At 35.9% G+C, this 15,042-nt stretch overlaps 1 protein-coding gene and 1 pseudogene across 8 annotated transcripts in view; both read left to right on the forward strand.

The window, feature by feature from the left end:
- Bbx (BBX high mobility group box domain containing) overlaps positions 1-15,042 on the forward strand; it is a 218,316-nt gene that overhangs the window by 149,898 nt on the left and 53,376 nt on the right. For all 8 annotated transcript variants that reach the window (XM_042676675.1, XM_042676679.1, XM_042676681.1 and 5 more), the window contains 3 exons: positions 898-1,093; positions 4,980-5,047; positions 13,872-13,952. In XM_042676675.1, coding sequence (XP_042532609.1) covers positions 898-1,093; positions 4,980-5,047; positions 13,872-13,952 — 345 coding nt within the window. The remainder of the gene's footprint in view (positions 1-897; positions 1,094-4,979; positions 5,048-13,871; positions 13,953-15,042) is intronic.
- LOC122105713 lies at positions 8,085-8,177 on the forward strand (annotated as a pseudogene).

Here is a 15,042-nt window from a genome sequence, read left to right on the forward strand (position 1 = left end):
CAAAAAAAGCTCAGAGACAGTGCCCAGACCCTGAGTTCAAGCCCCAGGATTAGCACCACCACCACCACCACCACCACCAAAAAATAATAATAATAAAGAGAGTGGGGATAGGGGAAGGAAAGAAAGGAAAGGAAAGGAAGGAAGGAAGGAAAGAGGGAAGGAAGGAAGAAAGGAGAGAGAAAGTTATTTGTAGGAGAATGGTTGGATATGGAAATAGATGAAATAAGCTTAAAAGCCAAATACCAAATATTTTTTGCTCATTTGTGAAATCTAGATCTAGAATGATGATAATGATAGAATAAGAATGTAATAGGGAGGACTATCAATGGGAAGAGGGATGGAGGATGAGAAGATTGAACTCTGTCAAATTAAAGCATGTATGTACGCATGTTTGTATGTGTATATATGTCTGTCTGTCCATGTATGTGAAGACAACCTAATGAGATTCACAGAAGACTGAAAGCTGATGAAGTGAGCTGGTATTACAGGACAGTAATAGAGGAGTGAACTTAATCAAAGTACACTTTTTGCTTTTGTAGCATTATAGTGAAACTCCTTTACACTATTAATATCTCAATTTGAAAATAAAGTTTACATCAGCAGGTAAAGTTATAGGTATTAGAACTGAGTCCAGAATTGTTAAACAATGACAACTGGCTGAAGTAGAGTTATATTTTGAACTTAGATCATTAGACTGCATCTGGTACTCCTCTTGACAAAGCCCTTTCTTCAGATACTAGAAAAGTCTGAGACTGCTGAAATTCATTTTTCTGAGGAAAGCCATAAAAACCACTAAAAATATTTTTCCCATCATCAATGAGTGGGGAATAGAGTAAAGGCTATTAGAATATTTTAATCTATGTTAATTAAAATGTTCTGTTTTTTTAAAATTTGTAGTATAAAGATGCATTTATGAAAGCAAATCCTGGCTACAAATGGTGTCCTACCACAAACAAGCCTGTGAAATCACCAACACCCACTGTCAATCCACGAAAGAAACTTTGGGCCTTTCCGCCTGACTCTTCAAGAGATCTGCCAAGTCCCAAGAAAGCAAAGACTGAAGAAATGCCTCAGCTTAACTTTGGAATGGCCGGTGAGTTTAGAGACTCTTTGTCCTATTTTTTATAGGACAAAACATGTGGTGAGTGAATATTTCTTAACAAATACCAAAAGCTGAGTGGAGAGAAATTTACGATCTACATGAATCATTGATATGTTTTAAACCTAGGTCATCAGACCCTCTTCAGATAACCAAATGTGGGGGTTTTTGCCCACTTTGTTTCCTACATCCCTTCTCCTAGTGGTGTGTGTGTGTGTGTGTGTGTGTGTGTGTGTGTGTGTGTGTGTGTGTGTGTGTGTGTGTGTGTGTGCGTGTATGTGTATATATGCATGCATGCCATTTCTGGGACTTGGATTCAGAACCTTTCCCTCTTGATTAGGTTTTTCATTCGTGTCTGTTATTCTACACTTGAGCCACACCTCCATTTTCTACTTTTTACTGGCTAATTGGAAATGTCTTTCTTATTTGTATACCCAGGCTGGCTTCAAACTTCAGTCCTCAGATCTTAACCTGAGTAGCTAGGATGACGGGTGAGCCAATAGTGCCTGGCTTCCCATTATACTCTCCATCTTGGCTCCTTTATCTCATAATTGAATATGAGATTGGAGCATTACATATAAAGGATAGATGTATGGATCTATAAATGTATTAAAGTAAAGGAGATAGAGACTAGATAACAATGTTAGCTTGTCAAGAGCTTAGGAAATTTAATATTAACAAAGCAGAAAAGTTCCTAGTAAGTACTGCTTATCACAAAATTTAAAAAGCCATAATGAATTGTCTGAGTAACTGAAACACTGAGGGCAAGAATATGAACAACTATTGCAAATCTTAGATGGATCTGATGACTATCTCCTATCATCTTCTGTCCTATTACTATATGGGCTGAGCGGATTTCAAATGAAGCGTAGTTCTATTTGCTCTAATACTTTGGGAGGTCAGGAATACTACAGTGTTGATTAGAATGAAATAAAATACATCTATTTACCTTGAAAATGTTTCTTACCTTTCCTGTTTCTGTGTGGTATGCAAACAGTAATATGTAGGATGTAATTGTGAATGTGTAGGATGTAATAAATGAAGTTGAAGTGTAAGCAGTGAAGTTCATGTTGAGCCATAGGAATCCAGTTCCATTTATCAAGCAACTTTTCTTCAACATCAGAGTCCTGAACCATATATGATATTGAAAAATTGGAAAACAAAGTTGAGCAATACTATAATGACACCATAAGAAAAAACTGTCTAGTAGACTAACAAAGACATTGTAGTTCAATGGATGATTCATAATATAAAAAAGTATATGTAAATGCTAAAAAAAAAAAAAGTCTTAACTGATAAAAATTGGAGCTCACTGTAATAATAACATTCTTGGGAAATATATATTCCATATATATTTATTCCAATATATATATTCCAAATATATATATATATATATATATATATATATATATATATTCCATAATATAATTCTAACTGAACTCCCAAAACAATGTTTCTACATGTCCCAGAAGAACTACAACATACATAGATATCTTTCTTGTTTTAGCTTTCATTCTGTACATGTAGCTTCAAACACTTATTATAAGTCCTGGTGAGCCCTCTGGGCTTCCCAGGTTGTACGATTGTTGTATTTTTCTAAGACATTTTATTATCGGGACCAACAATGAATACATCTATGACAGGCATCTAAACTTAATTCCTAGATTATTGTCTAGCATGCATTGCTTTTCTCTGAATTCTAAATCTAGGTTAGTATGCGTAGGGCTTTATTTGTTTATATACAGTTGACCAAATATTACAGGTAAACTACAGAACCTATGTAGAAGTGTGTTTTGTAGTCTTCTTCATAGTACTTATTCATCTGCCTTTTTTCCTACAAAATGGAAGTCAAACCTGGACTTCAAACAAAGTATTTATTTCTAGGTCAGCTTTTTAAAATCTTTTTTTAAAGCAAGAGTAGGACACAAGAAAAACATTTTCTGACATTTATCTCAATAATGCCTTGTGCCATGTGTTAGAAATAGATAATCAAGACATTCTTTATGTAGCGTGTGTATAGTAATATTACTCAAATATTCTCTCTTTTTCCAACAAGATGAAAGTGAACTAAATTGCCTTTAATTATAACCTACCATTTAGTTCTCAGACTCTGGGGAATACTAAAAGGGGTTTTAAAGAGCAATTTTAAGTTTTTCTCACCATAAATATTTGTTTTGTTGTGTTTGCTTAAATAGTCCTTGTCGCTCCATATTTCACAATTTAGAATAATCCCAAAGTTGTCAAATGTAGTTTTGAAAAGTAATTTTGAAAAGATGTATAGAAGAAATGGACTCACATTACCTTACTCATGTAACTGTAACCCTTCTGTACAGCATCTTTACAATAAAATAATAAAAAAAAGAAAAGGTGCATAGAATGGAAGACACCAACTTGCTCAATAAATGGAAAGTATTCTATTTATATGAATTTATAATCTTATATAAAGTACAAATGATATGAAAGATATTTTCTTGGCATGTCTTCCAGTATCAGTACAGAAAACTTCTTAAAAAGTCACATTTGGTATATAATTTCAATTATCATGTAATCATGTTCATATTTGACTTTGTAATTTGAGCTACATATTTTTATCTTTAGAATGCCAGTCCTCCTAGTCTCTAGGATGACAGCTGCAAAAGTGTTTCCTCTCAAAGTACCAGGGGGAGCATTGCTTTCTACTAAATTCATTTTTCCTTCTCATTTTTATTTTTAATTAGGCTTAAGTATCTATTTCAGTAGGCACAATAGTTCTTAAAGTTAGTGCTTAAATAACATTGAAATCTTAAAACAAAACTCAAGAGGTCTGTTTTTATCAAGCCAGCCAGTACTTAATAGTGTATTCTATGTGTGTTTTCCATGTGGCTGTCTACCACCATTGAGCTATTTCTTTTTCTTTTTCTTTCCTTTTCTCTTTCTTTTCTTTTCTTTTGCTGGTCCTGGGGCTAGTGCTCTATCATTTAGGCCACAGCACTACATGTTTTTCTGAGTAATTTATTGGAGATAAGTGTCTCACAAACTTTGCTGACCTGGCTTTGAACCGTTATCCTCTGATCTCAGCCTACGGAGTAGCTAGGGTTACAGGCATGAGCTACCAGCACTGGCCCATTGAGCTATTTCTTGAACAGCTCTTCATTTGCTGAAATGTTTTTTCCTTTAGTAACTTCCTAAACTCTTTTTTCCCCCTCACTATTTCCTTTTTTTATTGTTTACTTTTTTGACTTGTCTTTTCTAAAAAAAAAGTTATATGTAGGATTTGATCAGAGTCATTTCAGGAGTTCTTAAAACATGCTGTGTTCTTGTGTATACCTTTAGCAAAAAGAAAAACAATTGAACATTTTCAGAGAATATTATGACTGGTCCTCATTTGCATTTGTAGGATAATTCCTAAAATATGCCTTTATGGAGGACCTATGTATACATGAAGAGACACTGAATTAGGCATTTTCACATACGTTCTGTGCTTTAAAAAAGCACAGAAGACTGGTGGGATAACAGGTTCGGTATGGTGGCGCATGCCTATAAACCCAGCATTCTGAGTCTGGGCTGTATAGAAAACTCTAGAGGAATGACAAAGATCAGTGAGGGCTGGAAATAAGTGAGAAAAATGGAGACAGAAAGACCAGAGAAAGTAGAGAGAGAGAAAAGATGGAAGGAATAAAGGTAAGGAGGGAGGAAGAGGAAGGGATGAGAGCGAAAGACTAGGCTCATTAAAAAGTACTAACACACATATACTAGGTTACTATTAAATAAAGAGTTTTGGCTATTTTCCATGAAAGTTACACATGTTATAACAGATTTTTGTCTCTGAATATTCCCTTTTGATTTCATGTAGTTAGATGTACATCATACTTTTAAGTTGATGAATTATTTTCTTATTTAGATCCTACCCAAATGGGAGGGCTGAGCATGCTGCTGTTAGCTGGAGAACATGCTCTTGGAACACCAGAGGTAAGCTATACTTCTCTCTCCGTTTTGCTCATAGTGGGGGTGTCAGAAGCCAGGCATCTTTATTCTGGTGACATCATTTCTGTTACTTACAGCTTATCAACAAACTTTAGCTGTAATTATTCTCATTAAGAACTAGCAGCATATGGTGTTGAGGGTAACAGTGTAAACAGGTCCAAATACACACAAACAATGTTCACTCAACTGTTCCCTGCTTTTTAGGGTATTTTAATCTAAACTTGCTAGTGGAAAGATGACAGGGAGAATATGAAACTGTCAGCCTCTCTAGTATCTGAATAATTCTGGACTCCTACTTTACAAATCTGGCACTACAGATTTCTAGGATTCTTTTTTAATTGTTAAAAGGAAAAAAAGACTTAGGGCCTCTGGTTGATGATCTCGTTATTGCTTTTGTTATAAAAATATTTAAGTATACTTTTGTTTTTGATGGACAGGTAGCAGTTAACCACACATAATTTGTGTTTGTAGAGTCTTCTATTAATAGCACTTTATAGAGACCAGTTGAATTAACATGTTGGTCATGTTAGTTTACCTCACTTTGAGATGGAAACTTTCAATCCTTAATCACTATAGCTATTTAGGACAAAATAATAGTGATTTCAATTGTATTGTATGTCTGTACTTTTTTTTAAATTGTGAAGATGCTATACAAATTACATTTGAAGTTGATTTGATGTCGAAGCTATTTATGTCATATAAGGTGTTTATTTTATATGTAATTTGTATCTGGGATCTACAGTTGCTGACTGTATCTTCAGTTTTACTTAACTTTTGATTGTGTTGAGTTTGATATCTAAAAACATAAACAAATTTGCTAGTAATTTACATTGCATTGGCCTTTAACTGAAAACAGCATAATAATCTCACTTGTGTATTTGCAGGTTTATTACTTAGCATATTTGTGCTTTCTAACATAGTAGTAACATTGTCTGGCATTATTTTACTTCCGATTACAAGGTGCTGCTTAATGGCACATCAGACTTCCACTTGGGTATAGAACCAAATATGTTCCGTAGCACGTTAGAATGAATAATAACATACTTTCCCTATAGTCTGATTCATAGGATTTTCAGGAATGCATTGCATTGTGAAAGTATTATCTTTTCTAACAGATAGATAAGATGGATTCTGCTACATATGCCTCCCACATAACTGGGATTACAAGCATATCACGCCAGACCTGGCTTATGTGTTGAACTCCTTGTCTTTCCAAACTCTGCCTCCCACGTAACTAGACTTCCAGGCAAGCACCATCTTGGCAAAGCTCCTCAATTTCTATACAAAATGTTACTCCAAAGATGTAGACATGTTAATACAACTTTAGGACATTGCCTGAATTGGCAATGTTCATCTGAACATAAGACAAATACAATAAATATATACTTACATTTTCCTAAGAAAACTAACAGACTAATAAGATGAGATGCAGAATTTGGAGAAGTTACGGTGAATTTGTTGGTATTATAAGGCTTGACCAGTAAAAGTGACATTTGGTAAATACTGTGCTACAGAAAAGTTTTAAATGACCTTTAAAATGCTGCAATAGAATCCTTATTCTGAAATATTCTTAAAAGGAAGAGACTTTCTTTCCTTTGTTCATTGACCAGAGACCTAACCACATAGGAAAAATCTGCAGGAGACTTAAGGTTCTTTTTTTCTTTTTATATGAAAAATACAATATAGGTAACAGAATTTGTTAAACAATGCAGAGGATTTTTTGGTGTGTTTTTAATATGAAAATGGTAAGATCCTAGATTAAAAGTTTCTTTGGGCTGTACTGTTTCCTTAGTTCTACCAGATGCGGTTTGTTTGGCGTTTGTTAGGGAGAAATATTGAGATATAATGACAACTGAAGTTTTCTTTTTTTCTCCCCTCTGTCTTCTAATAATTTTCAACCTGCCATAATAGATTTATGATGAACATTCTTATGTGCCACTGCTACTGAGCCAACCAGCAGGGCTTTAATGGCCAAATTTGTGATTAGCTTTGAGTTGGTTTAAAAAAAAGGGGGAAAGGAATGAATTTTAATTTATAACTTTTTTGGCTTTTAAAAATTTTCACATAAATAATCCACCTATTCATGGTACATAAAAATGCTTAAAATATTAGGGATAAAATGTTTTAAATGATTTGTTTTTATTGTACTTATTGATTGGAGAAAAATCAATGTATTGAGTTAGACTGACAGGAAGGAGTAGTTTCTGTCTGAGACTGGCAGAGTAGCTTTTTCTCTGCTGGGACTCCATGCAGTACAGGCAAAAATGTCATATTAGGAACTGACTCTGTCTTCGTGAAAGAAATGGAAAGCTTCCATTGAATAGGAGATCACAGCAAGTTATTTAAGCCAGAAATCAAATGAACTTTAATCTTTAAAATGTAAGAAGGGGTGGGCAGACAAAAGGCTCACAGAGAGCTGCAGAGTATCAGCCAGTCTCACTGGAATTCCCAGAGGTAGAACTATATGTATTTTGTTGTTTTCAAATTTTGAAAGAACTGAAAATTTAAAATTCAGGAGATACACAAGTGTAGTGTTCCCAACAATCTTTGGGTAAGAACTGAAAAGGAAGCAGTTAGCATTAAATCCTTCTATTTCATATGAAGAAGTTCTTAAAAGATGAAAATACAGTAAGTGGAAGTGTTTGGTCTAGAATTACTAAAAGTAATTTCCAGGATTAATGATCTTCTATTACATTTGTCAGTCATTTTAATAAAAATGTAATGCTAAATTAAAATTTAAAACTCAAAATTCAGATTATTAAGCACATAATGTACAGAACAGTTTGGGTCAATCCTAGCTGTAATCTTGCTATTTATTCCTAATTGAGCAATAGGAAGTCATTTTGGCTAGAGCAGGAGGAAGGGTGATCGAGAACAATGGAAAATAAATACATATAGGTTATACTGTGGGAGAGGGACATACAAAGCAACACAGAAATCATAGTTTTAAATAAGGATATACAGGTGGACCCATTACAATAATGAGATGTACAAGACGTTATGTCGAAAAACAAACTTTACAGTGCTCGCTTCGGCAGCACATATACTAAAATTGGAATGATACAGAGAAGATTAGCATGGCCCCTGCGCAAGGAAAAACGAACTTTACAACTTTGGCGGGGAGGGGGGCGCAGTTGGGGGGAGAGATGGGAAGGGATGGGAAGGGGAAACAAAGGAGGAGGCAACAATGCTTGATAAGAAATGTACTTGCCCATGTAATTGTAACCCCTCTGTACGGTATTTTCAAAATAAAAAAAAAATGAATGTATCTGTTCAGTTGAATGACTGAAGTAAAAATATCCAAGTGTATTGATAATGCTCTTGACCTAGATAGAGTATGAGACTGAGGAATGCCTGGTTCCTTATGTAGAAAGCACATTGTTTTATCAAGCATCTTTTGGCTTTGCCTTCCATGCTGTGAAATAAGCTAATAATAATAACCTGCTTGCCTATAACTCCCAAGACTACTAGAAAGATTAATTAAATAACACATGTAAGGTATTTTTAAAAACTCTCCTGAAAAAAATTCTTTTAAGTATGTATTACTACCATAAATCATTCTAAGCATATTATACTTAGCTTGAGAGTGCAAACTACATTGGGCATTCGTCCCGCAGTCTGTAATAGGTTTACATAACATGCTTGCAGCCTACATATTGTAATATACTGGACCAGCAATGTGCATGCATATGTGTCATGATCACATACAGTTGCTTGGCCACAGAAACCTTGTACAAATTTACACTATTCTCTTCATCACCAGGTGCTCAAGACGGGAACAACTGAATAGGAGAAATAAATGAATTTAGAATGTACAATCTTGGCTGAATTAGCATAAGAGTTAATGCAAAAGGTGCTAGGACCTGGCTGCACACTACCTTTAAGAGCCCTCTATAGAGGAAGGTCATGCTACATAAGTCTTGAACTGTACAAATGTGATTGAAATTTGAAAGCTATATATTTTTTTTTTTGGGAGGGGGGGTCCAGTCGTGGAGCCTGAACTCTGGGCCTGGGCACTGTCCCTCAGCTCTTCAGCTCAAGGCTAGCGCTCTACCACTTGAGCCACAGTGCCACTTCTGGCTTTTTTTTTTTTTTTTCTGCTTATGTGGTGCTGAGGAATCGAACCCAGGGCCTCATGCATGCAAGGCAAGCACTCTACCACTGAGCCACCTTCCCAGCCCTATATTTTGTTTTTTAAGTTTGTCTCATCAGTCCTTCACCATCAATAGGAAGCCCTTAGATTCCTTTTCTTCCTAACCCTTTATAGACCTTCTTACCAGAATTAGACATTCTAACACATTTTCTTTAGTTTGATGTTTTATTATAGTCTTGTGTGTTGTAAAAATTTTTCATCATATACTATTGAAACAACTTTGGATTGGAAACAGTGATAATATTTAAACTGTGCATTTGCTTTCAGAATACTTAACTACTGCAGCTAACTTTTCCTGAGCTCTGCTTCCATCCAGCGTGTTGTTCTGAGACACATTACAAAGAGTAACTCTGATTCCTCAACAGTCCTATGTGTTGTCTTGTGTGCCTTATTGAATCACTTAACTGAGGAAATAGAGACAACAAAGTACAACAACTACACTGTGGTGTAGCTATAAATTAGCAAAACTTAGGTTAGAATCCAGGAGAACTAGCCAGTTGATTTGTAGCATACAAGGACCTTTATGATTCATTACTAATCTACCTATCCATTTTCATCTCTGGCCACTTCTCTGATGTCCTTTGCAGGACCCTTAGTGAAGCTAATAACAACCAGAGGAGGACCATTTCCTGAGTGCTTTCAGGGCTAAGTAAAATGATGTGCTAAGACCTTTACATCTATTAATTCTTGTCATCCTCCCAAGAACCCTATGGTGTTGGTTTATCACTGCCCTCATTCTCCACAGTCATAGGATGAGGAAATCATACTAGAAAGTCCGCCCACATATTTTATACTAAATGATGATAGAAGCAAAATCTGAGATACATAGTTAACAGTTGACCACACTAGTATTTGTTAATAATTATATCCACATTTTAAATACTTTATTTTGGATTAAAAATAAATTCTGATTCAGATAAAATTGATGCAGGTTTTTACTTTTGTTGTCATGGGGCTGGTATGGTTGAATTAGTTTGAGCTATGCCTCTCTTGGGTCACTGTATGACTGTATACCCATCAAAGCTGTTTAGCTCATTTTGTGAGGAAATATACTGTAAAGTAGGAAAAGTAGGTACAGGTTTCCCCCTTTCATGTGACTGTTTGTTGCCCCCTTTAGCTAGAACTGTCCCCCTCCCCCACAAGCCAAAGAGCCCAGCTATTTGCTCTTCAGCCATGGGACTCATATCCTTTGGTGCAGGCTCCTTTCCCCGGCCTGGTTGACAGTCATAGATTCTACATGAGTTCTCAGACTGCGCTGATGAGTTTGCATGAGCTCATTAATGACAATGCTCTTTCTCTCTCTTTCTCTTCTTCTCTCTTTCTCTCTCTTTCTCTCTCTCTCAGATGAAGGGGAAGGGAAAGGGACAGCAAGAGTTCTGGGGTAGGGAGAACAAGAGGATAAAAGGGGCATTCTTCCCGAGAGAGAAAGGTCATCAGTGCTACTGTCATTATTGAGAGAATGTGTAGATGCACTATTGTCATTACATTCTCTTCTTACCGTGTCTTCAAAGGCAGAAAGAGGACAGAGTAATATTGCTTTCCATTTTATCAAATGAAGAAACTTGAGGGAAAAAGGTACTGTCAGTCATTTTAACTGTCACATAGGCTATCTGTAAAACTAGCCTGTCTGGATTCCCATCCACACAGATTGTACTGACAAGAAACCATTACCCACTGAGTAAAATTAGTAGTCTGGTAGTCTGGATACCCTGAGTAAAACCAGTGGTTTTCCTTTCAGCTGGATGACTCAACATATTCTAATCTGGGAGCACTCAAATCTGTGGTGCTGTTTGGTTGTGCTCTCCACAGTAGCCCACTTAACCTCCTCAGATGTAGTATACAAGAGTGTCAGGTAGCCAGGTGCAGTGCTTCAGGATTCAGGCCCTCCTTTAACTCTCAGATGGAATCTTCTATCCTATATCCCAGTCTTCTACCCTGAACCACCTCTTTTCATGAAAAACACTCCCTGCACCCCACCAAGCTGGCTTCCTTTTGTTACCTTCCCTATTTAAGCTTTGGCTTACTGTAGAGTCACTGGCATTGTCTGACCCTACTCCCTCTGTTCTGACAATCCTTCCAGAAAATTACTGAAAACTGACAAATACTGTGATTTAATTGGAACCCAGATGTCTATTGCTTTATTTCCTTTACCTCCTTAATTGGTCTGCCTCTAGTTGCTCCCCAGCCAAGGTCATCCTGCACACCACTGACATAATTATCTAACTGCATATCTCTCAACCTGATGTGTCTTTAACTAATAACCTTGGCTGGTTCTTCATTTCTTCTAGCCTAATTTCAGACTTCTTCACGTAGAATCCTGATTTCTGTTGGTCTGACTCATTTCTTACTACATTCCTATGGCATCTTGATCTTGACCCACTCTGGAGAAGTTTGTGTTTCTCAAAATCACAGGGCATTTATGTGCCTCCATATTTCTACACTTCCCTCCCACACTTTTTGTGAGAGAAATTCTGGCTTGCCTTCTTGGTGGATCTCAGATGTTACCTTACCTTCTTCACCCACAGCATGATGGCTCTTTCCTGTTTCCTTCAAGGTCCTTCTAACACCTAGTCTAGCTTGAATTGCGAGCAGCCTAAGGGTCTAACATACTGTTTGGGAATGTATACAAGATAGATCTAGAGCTTAAACTCTTGAAAATCCTTACTTCAGGTAAATAGGTGTTGAGCAAGTGAGTGGAAAGTGAAGGTTTGAATTAGCAAGATTAGGACTACATAGCTAGGATGCACACATGCTCCTTATGTTGACTGTGTGTCCACAACAGTACCAGCTGGTATGTGGCTGTGTTCTGCCATATATCATAGAAGCAGACCCTTAATAATTCCTAGCTTTGCAAGCCAATTACAGTATACAACGAGCTTGATCTCCTTTTGTGTTACAAGGCTGAATCACCTTTCTATGTCTATGATTTTCACTATGTAAACTGCTTCTATTACTTTGTCATAAATCTACTAATCATTTTTTTTTTTTCTCCTTGGTTATTGGGAACTGTGGGTAAATAAAGAGAGGACTGAATTTAAGTTCAATGTGTGGTTAACTCTTTTCTTTTTTGGGTATATAGCATCACCTAGTGGTATAATGGATTATTTCACTGACTGTTTCTAGGAACAGTGTCTTCGGGCTTTTTCTCTTCCTTTATTTAACATTACTTATTTAGTGTCTTTTCTTTTTGCTGCATTAATGATTGTGTATTCTATTATATTTAAGAAGTAAACTGGCTCTACAATGAAAACAGATGTTGATTGGTGTTTAAACATAAAAGCATGCCTCACCTAATAAAAATAAGTAATTGTGTCTTAGACACAAACAATAGGTGACAGCACAGCACATTGTATTTTATACATTTCACAAGGTCTGGGAATCTGACTAATGATATTACTCAACTCAGAGGCTTTTGTAGGAAGTATTCTCTCCCTTTCATATAGATTCATATATCTCCTTACCAATGTATGCAAAAATATACATACCTTTATTATTTGCTTTATTTATCAAGCACAGAAGAATGAATTCCACATGTATATATTTGCCATGTCATTGAACCATTTCACATTTTAAAATTGTGGATATCACAGCATCTCTATTTCTTCTTTAATGCAGATGTATAATCATCCTTACCTTCACAACTTTAGAATCATAATCATGCTTAACTTGAAAAGACATGTTTTGTGGAATTATTCCTTCCAATGAAGGAATTACTAATACTTTGTGGCTTACTAATTTCAGGATTTGTTGGCTTTCACTGTGGAGCATTTGATAAGTCCTTACTAGGGACATTTGATACAACATACCAAACAGTTAAGTGACAGTAAGAATCTAGATCTCCTCGAGAAGCAAACTAATGAAAAGTTTTGCACCTTCTCTATAGTGCTTATCAGTGGGAGAGGGTAGCTATTACTCTTTAAAAATCCAAAGGTGACTAATAACATTTAAAATACTTGTTCCTGCTCAGTGGCCTCTGACACTGCTCAAGAAATACTCCCTCCCCCCCACCATGAACTAAAGAGGTTTACTAGGACAATGTTAGCACACTGCCTATCTTAAGTGGCAGATCTTTCTATAGGAAGAAACTCTCTGATGCATCTAGCCATGTGCAGGTTTAAAAACTCAACTGGAAAAGACTTAGAAATGTAGGAGAATTATATTTAAGAAAAGAGCATCTATATAACCCTATGTATACAACTGGACAGATACAGACAGAATGTTAACATTGCTTATTTTGGGGGAGTAGCACTGTAGGTAATTTCTTCTTTACATTGTTTTTATGAGGGTTTTTTTTCTCCCAGATTTTAAAATTTTACAGAGAATTTAGATTTCATTATTCCTCTGATCTAACCCTTTCCATAATTATGCATGTATATGCATATGGCGTACACGCGCATGCGCACGCACACACACACACACACACACACACACACACTCAAGAGGTTACTTATCTAGTGACTCTTGCATTTAGTATATTTAGCAATTGAATGGCCTCTTTTATATAACTGCACAGTAACTACATTTTTGTCACAGTGTTGCCTTAAATTAAGGAAAATAAAACTTTTTTTTTTGTCAATGTAAGACTGTTCCAAGTTGTCTTCTATACCCTTTCAGAAGCTATTCTTGTGATGCTCATGCCATCTTTCTTTATTTCAGATATCCTCTGGCACTTGCAGACCTGATGTTTCAGAATCCCCTGAATTACGGCAGAAGTCACCATTATTTCAGTTTGCCGAGGTAATATATTGTAAATGACACTTGATTAATGAACAAATTATAAAGCAATTTTAAATTTAGTAAGTGATGAAATGAAGAACTCTTTAAGAACTAAGGAATTCGTGGGCTGGGAAGGTGGCTCAGTGGTAGAGCGCTTGCCTTGCATGCATGAGGCCCTGGGTTCAATTCCTCAGCACCACATAAGCAGGAAAAAAAAAGCCGGAAGTGGCGCTGAGGCTCAAGTGGTAGAGTGCTAGCCTTGAGCTGAAGAGCTGAGGGACAGTGCCCAGGCCCAGAGTTCAGGCCCATGACCGCCCCCCCCCCCCCAAAAAAAAAAAAAAAAAAAGAACTAAGGAATTCTACTCAGTTCTGATAGCTACAATGGGATAAAAGAAGTTTTTTATTAGAGAAATAAATATGTGCTTATAGAAGCTATTTAGTAAATCATATAAAATGTTATTACACTTAAACCTCATCATTATCTTGTATTCATGGACAGTGAGGTTTAAAATATAAAATATGTACTTTATATATAAATGATTATAAAATGTTATACACAACTAGATTATAAAATGTCTAATTTAATATAGAATATAATTTATTATGAATTGATTTGTAAGTCAGAAGACTATTGACTGTGTGTTATTTTTCATACACTTCCCTCTTCTTTAAAACTAGCCTGAAGTTGGCAGCTTTATGTCACAAAACTTTTCAGCTCAATATGTCTCTCAATATTGATTCAAAGCGTTTACATAGAATAAGTATATCATCCTTAATATCAAATGTAGAAGTTAAAATTGTTTCCCAAAATGTCTTAATTCATTCTAGAACTCTGAATGAGTCTTTTTTGATATTTTTTGCCTTTTAATTCTTAATTATTTAAATTGTCTTTGTTGCACATTGTCTACTACTCTCATCCTTCTTGGCATTTGTCCATCCTGTCCCAGTTTTGTAAGAAGACCATATTTTTGGTTTCAGATTATTTTGATACAAGCACATCAGACCAGTTCTTTGAGACTGTTTATATAGTATTCCTAGTGGCCTTGCTGGTATCATCAGCACATTAGACAAGTAGGAAATCTTGTGAACTCTCTCTTTCTTTCTCTTTCTC

The sequence above is a fragment of the Dipodomys spectabilis genome, unplaced genomic scaffold (genome assembly GCF_019054845.1).
Source record: "Dipodomys spectabilis isolate Male_0828 unplaced genomic scaffold, ASM1905484v1 ptg000032l, whole genome shotgun sequence".
In the NCBI taxonomy this organism is placed as follows: Eukaryota; Metazoa; Chordata; class Mammalia; order Rodentia; family Heteromyidae; genus Dipodomys; species Dipodomys spectabilis.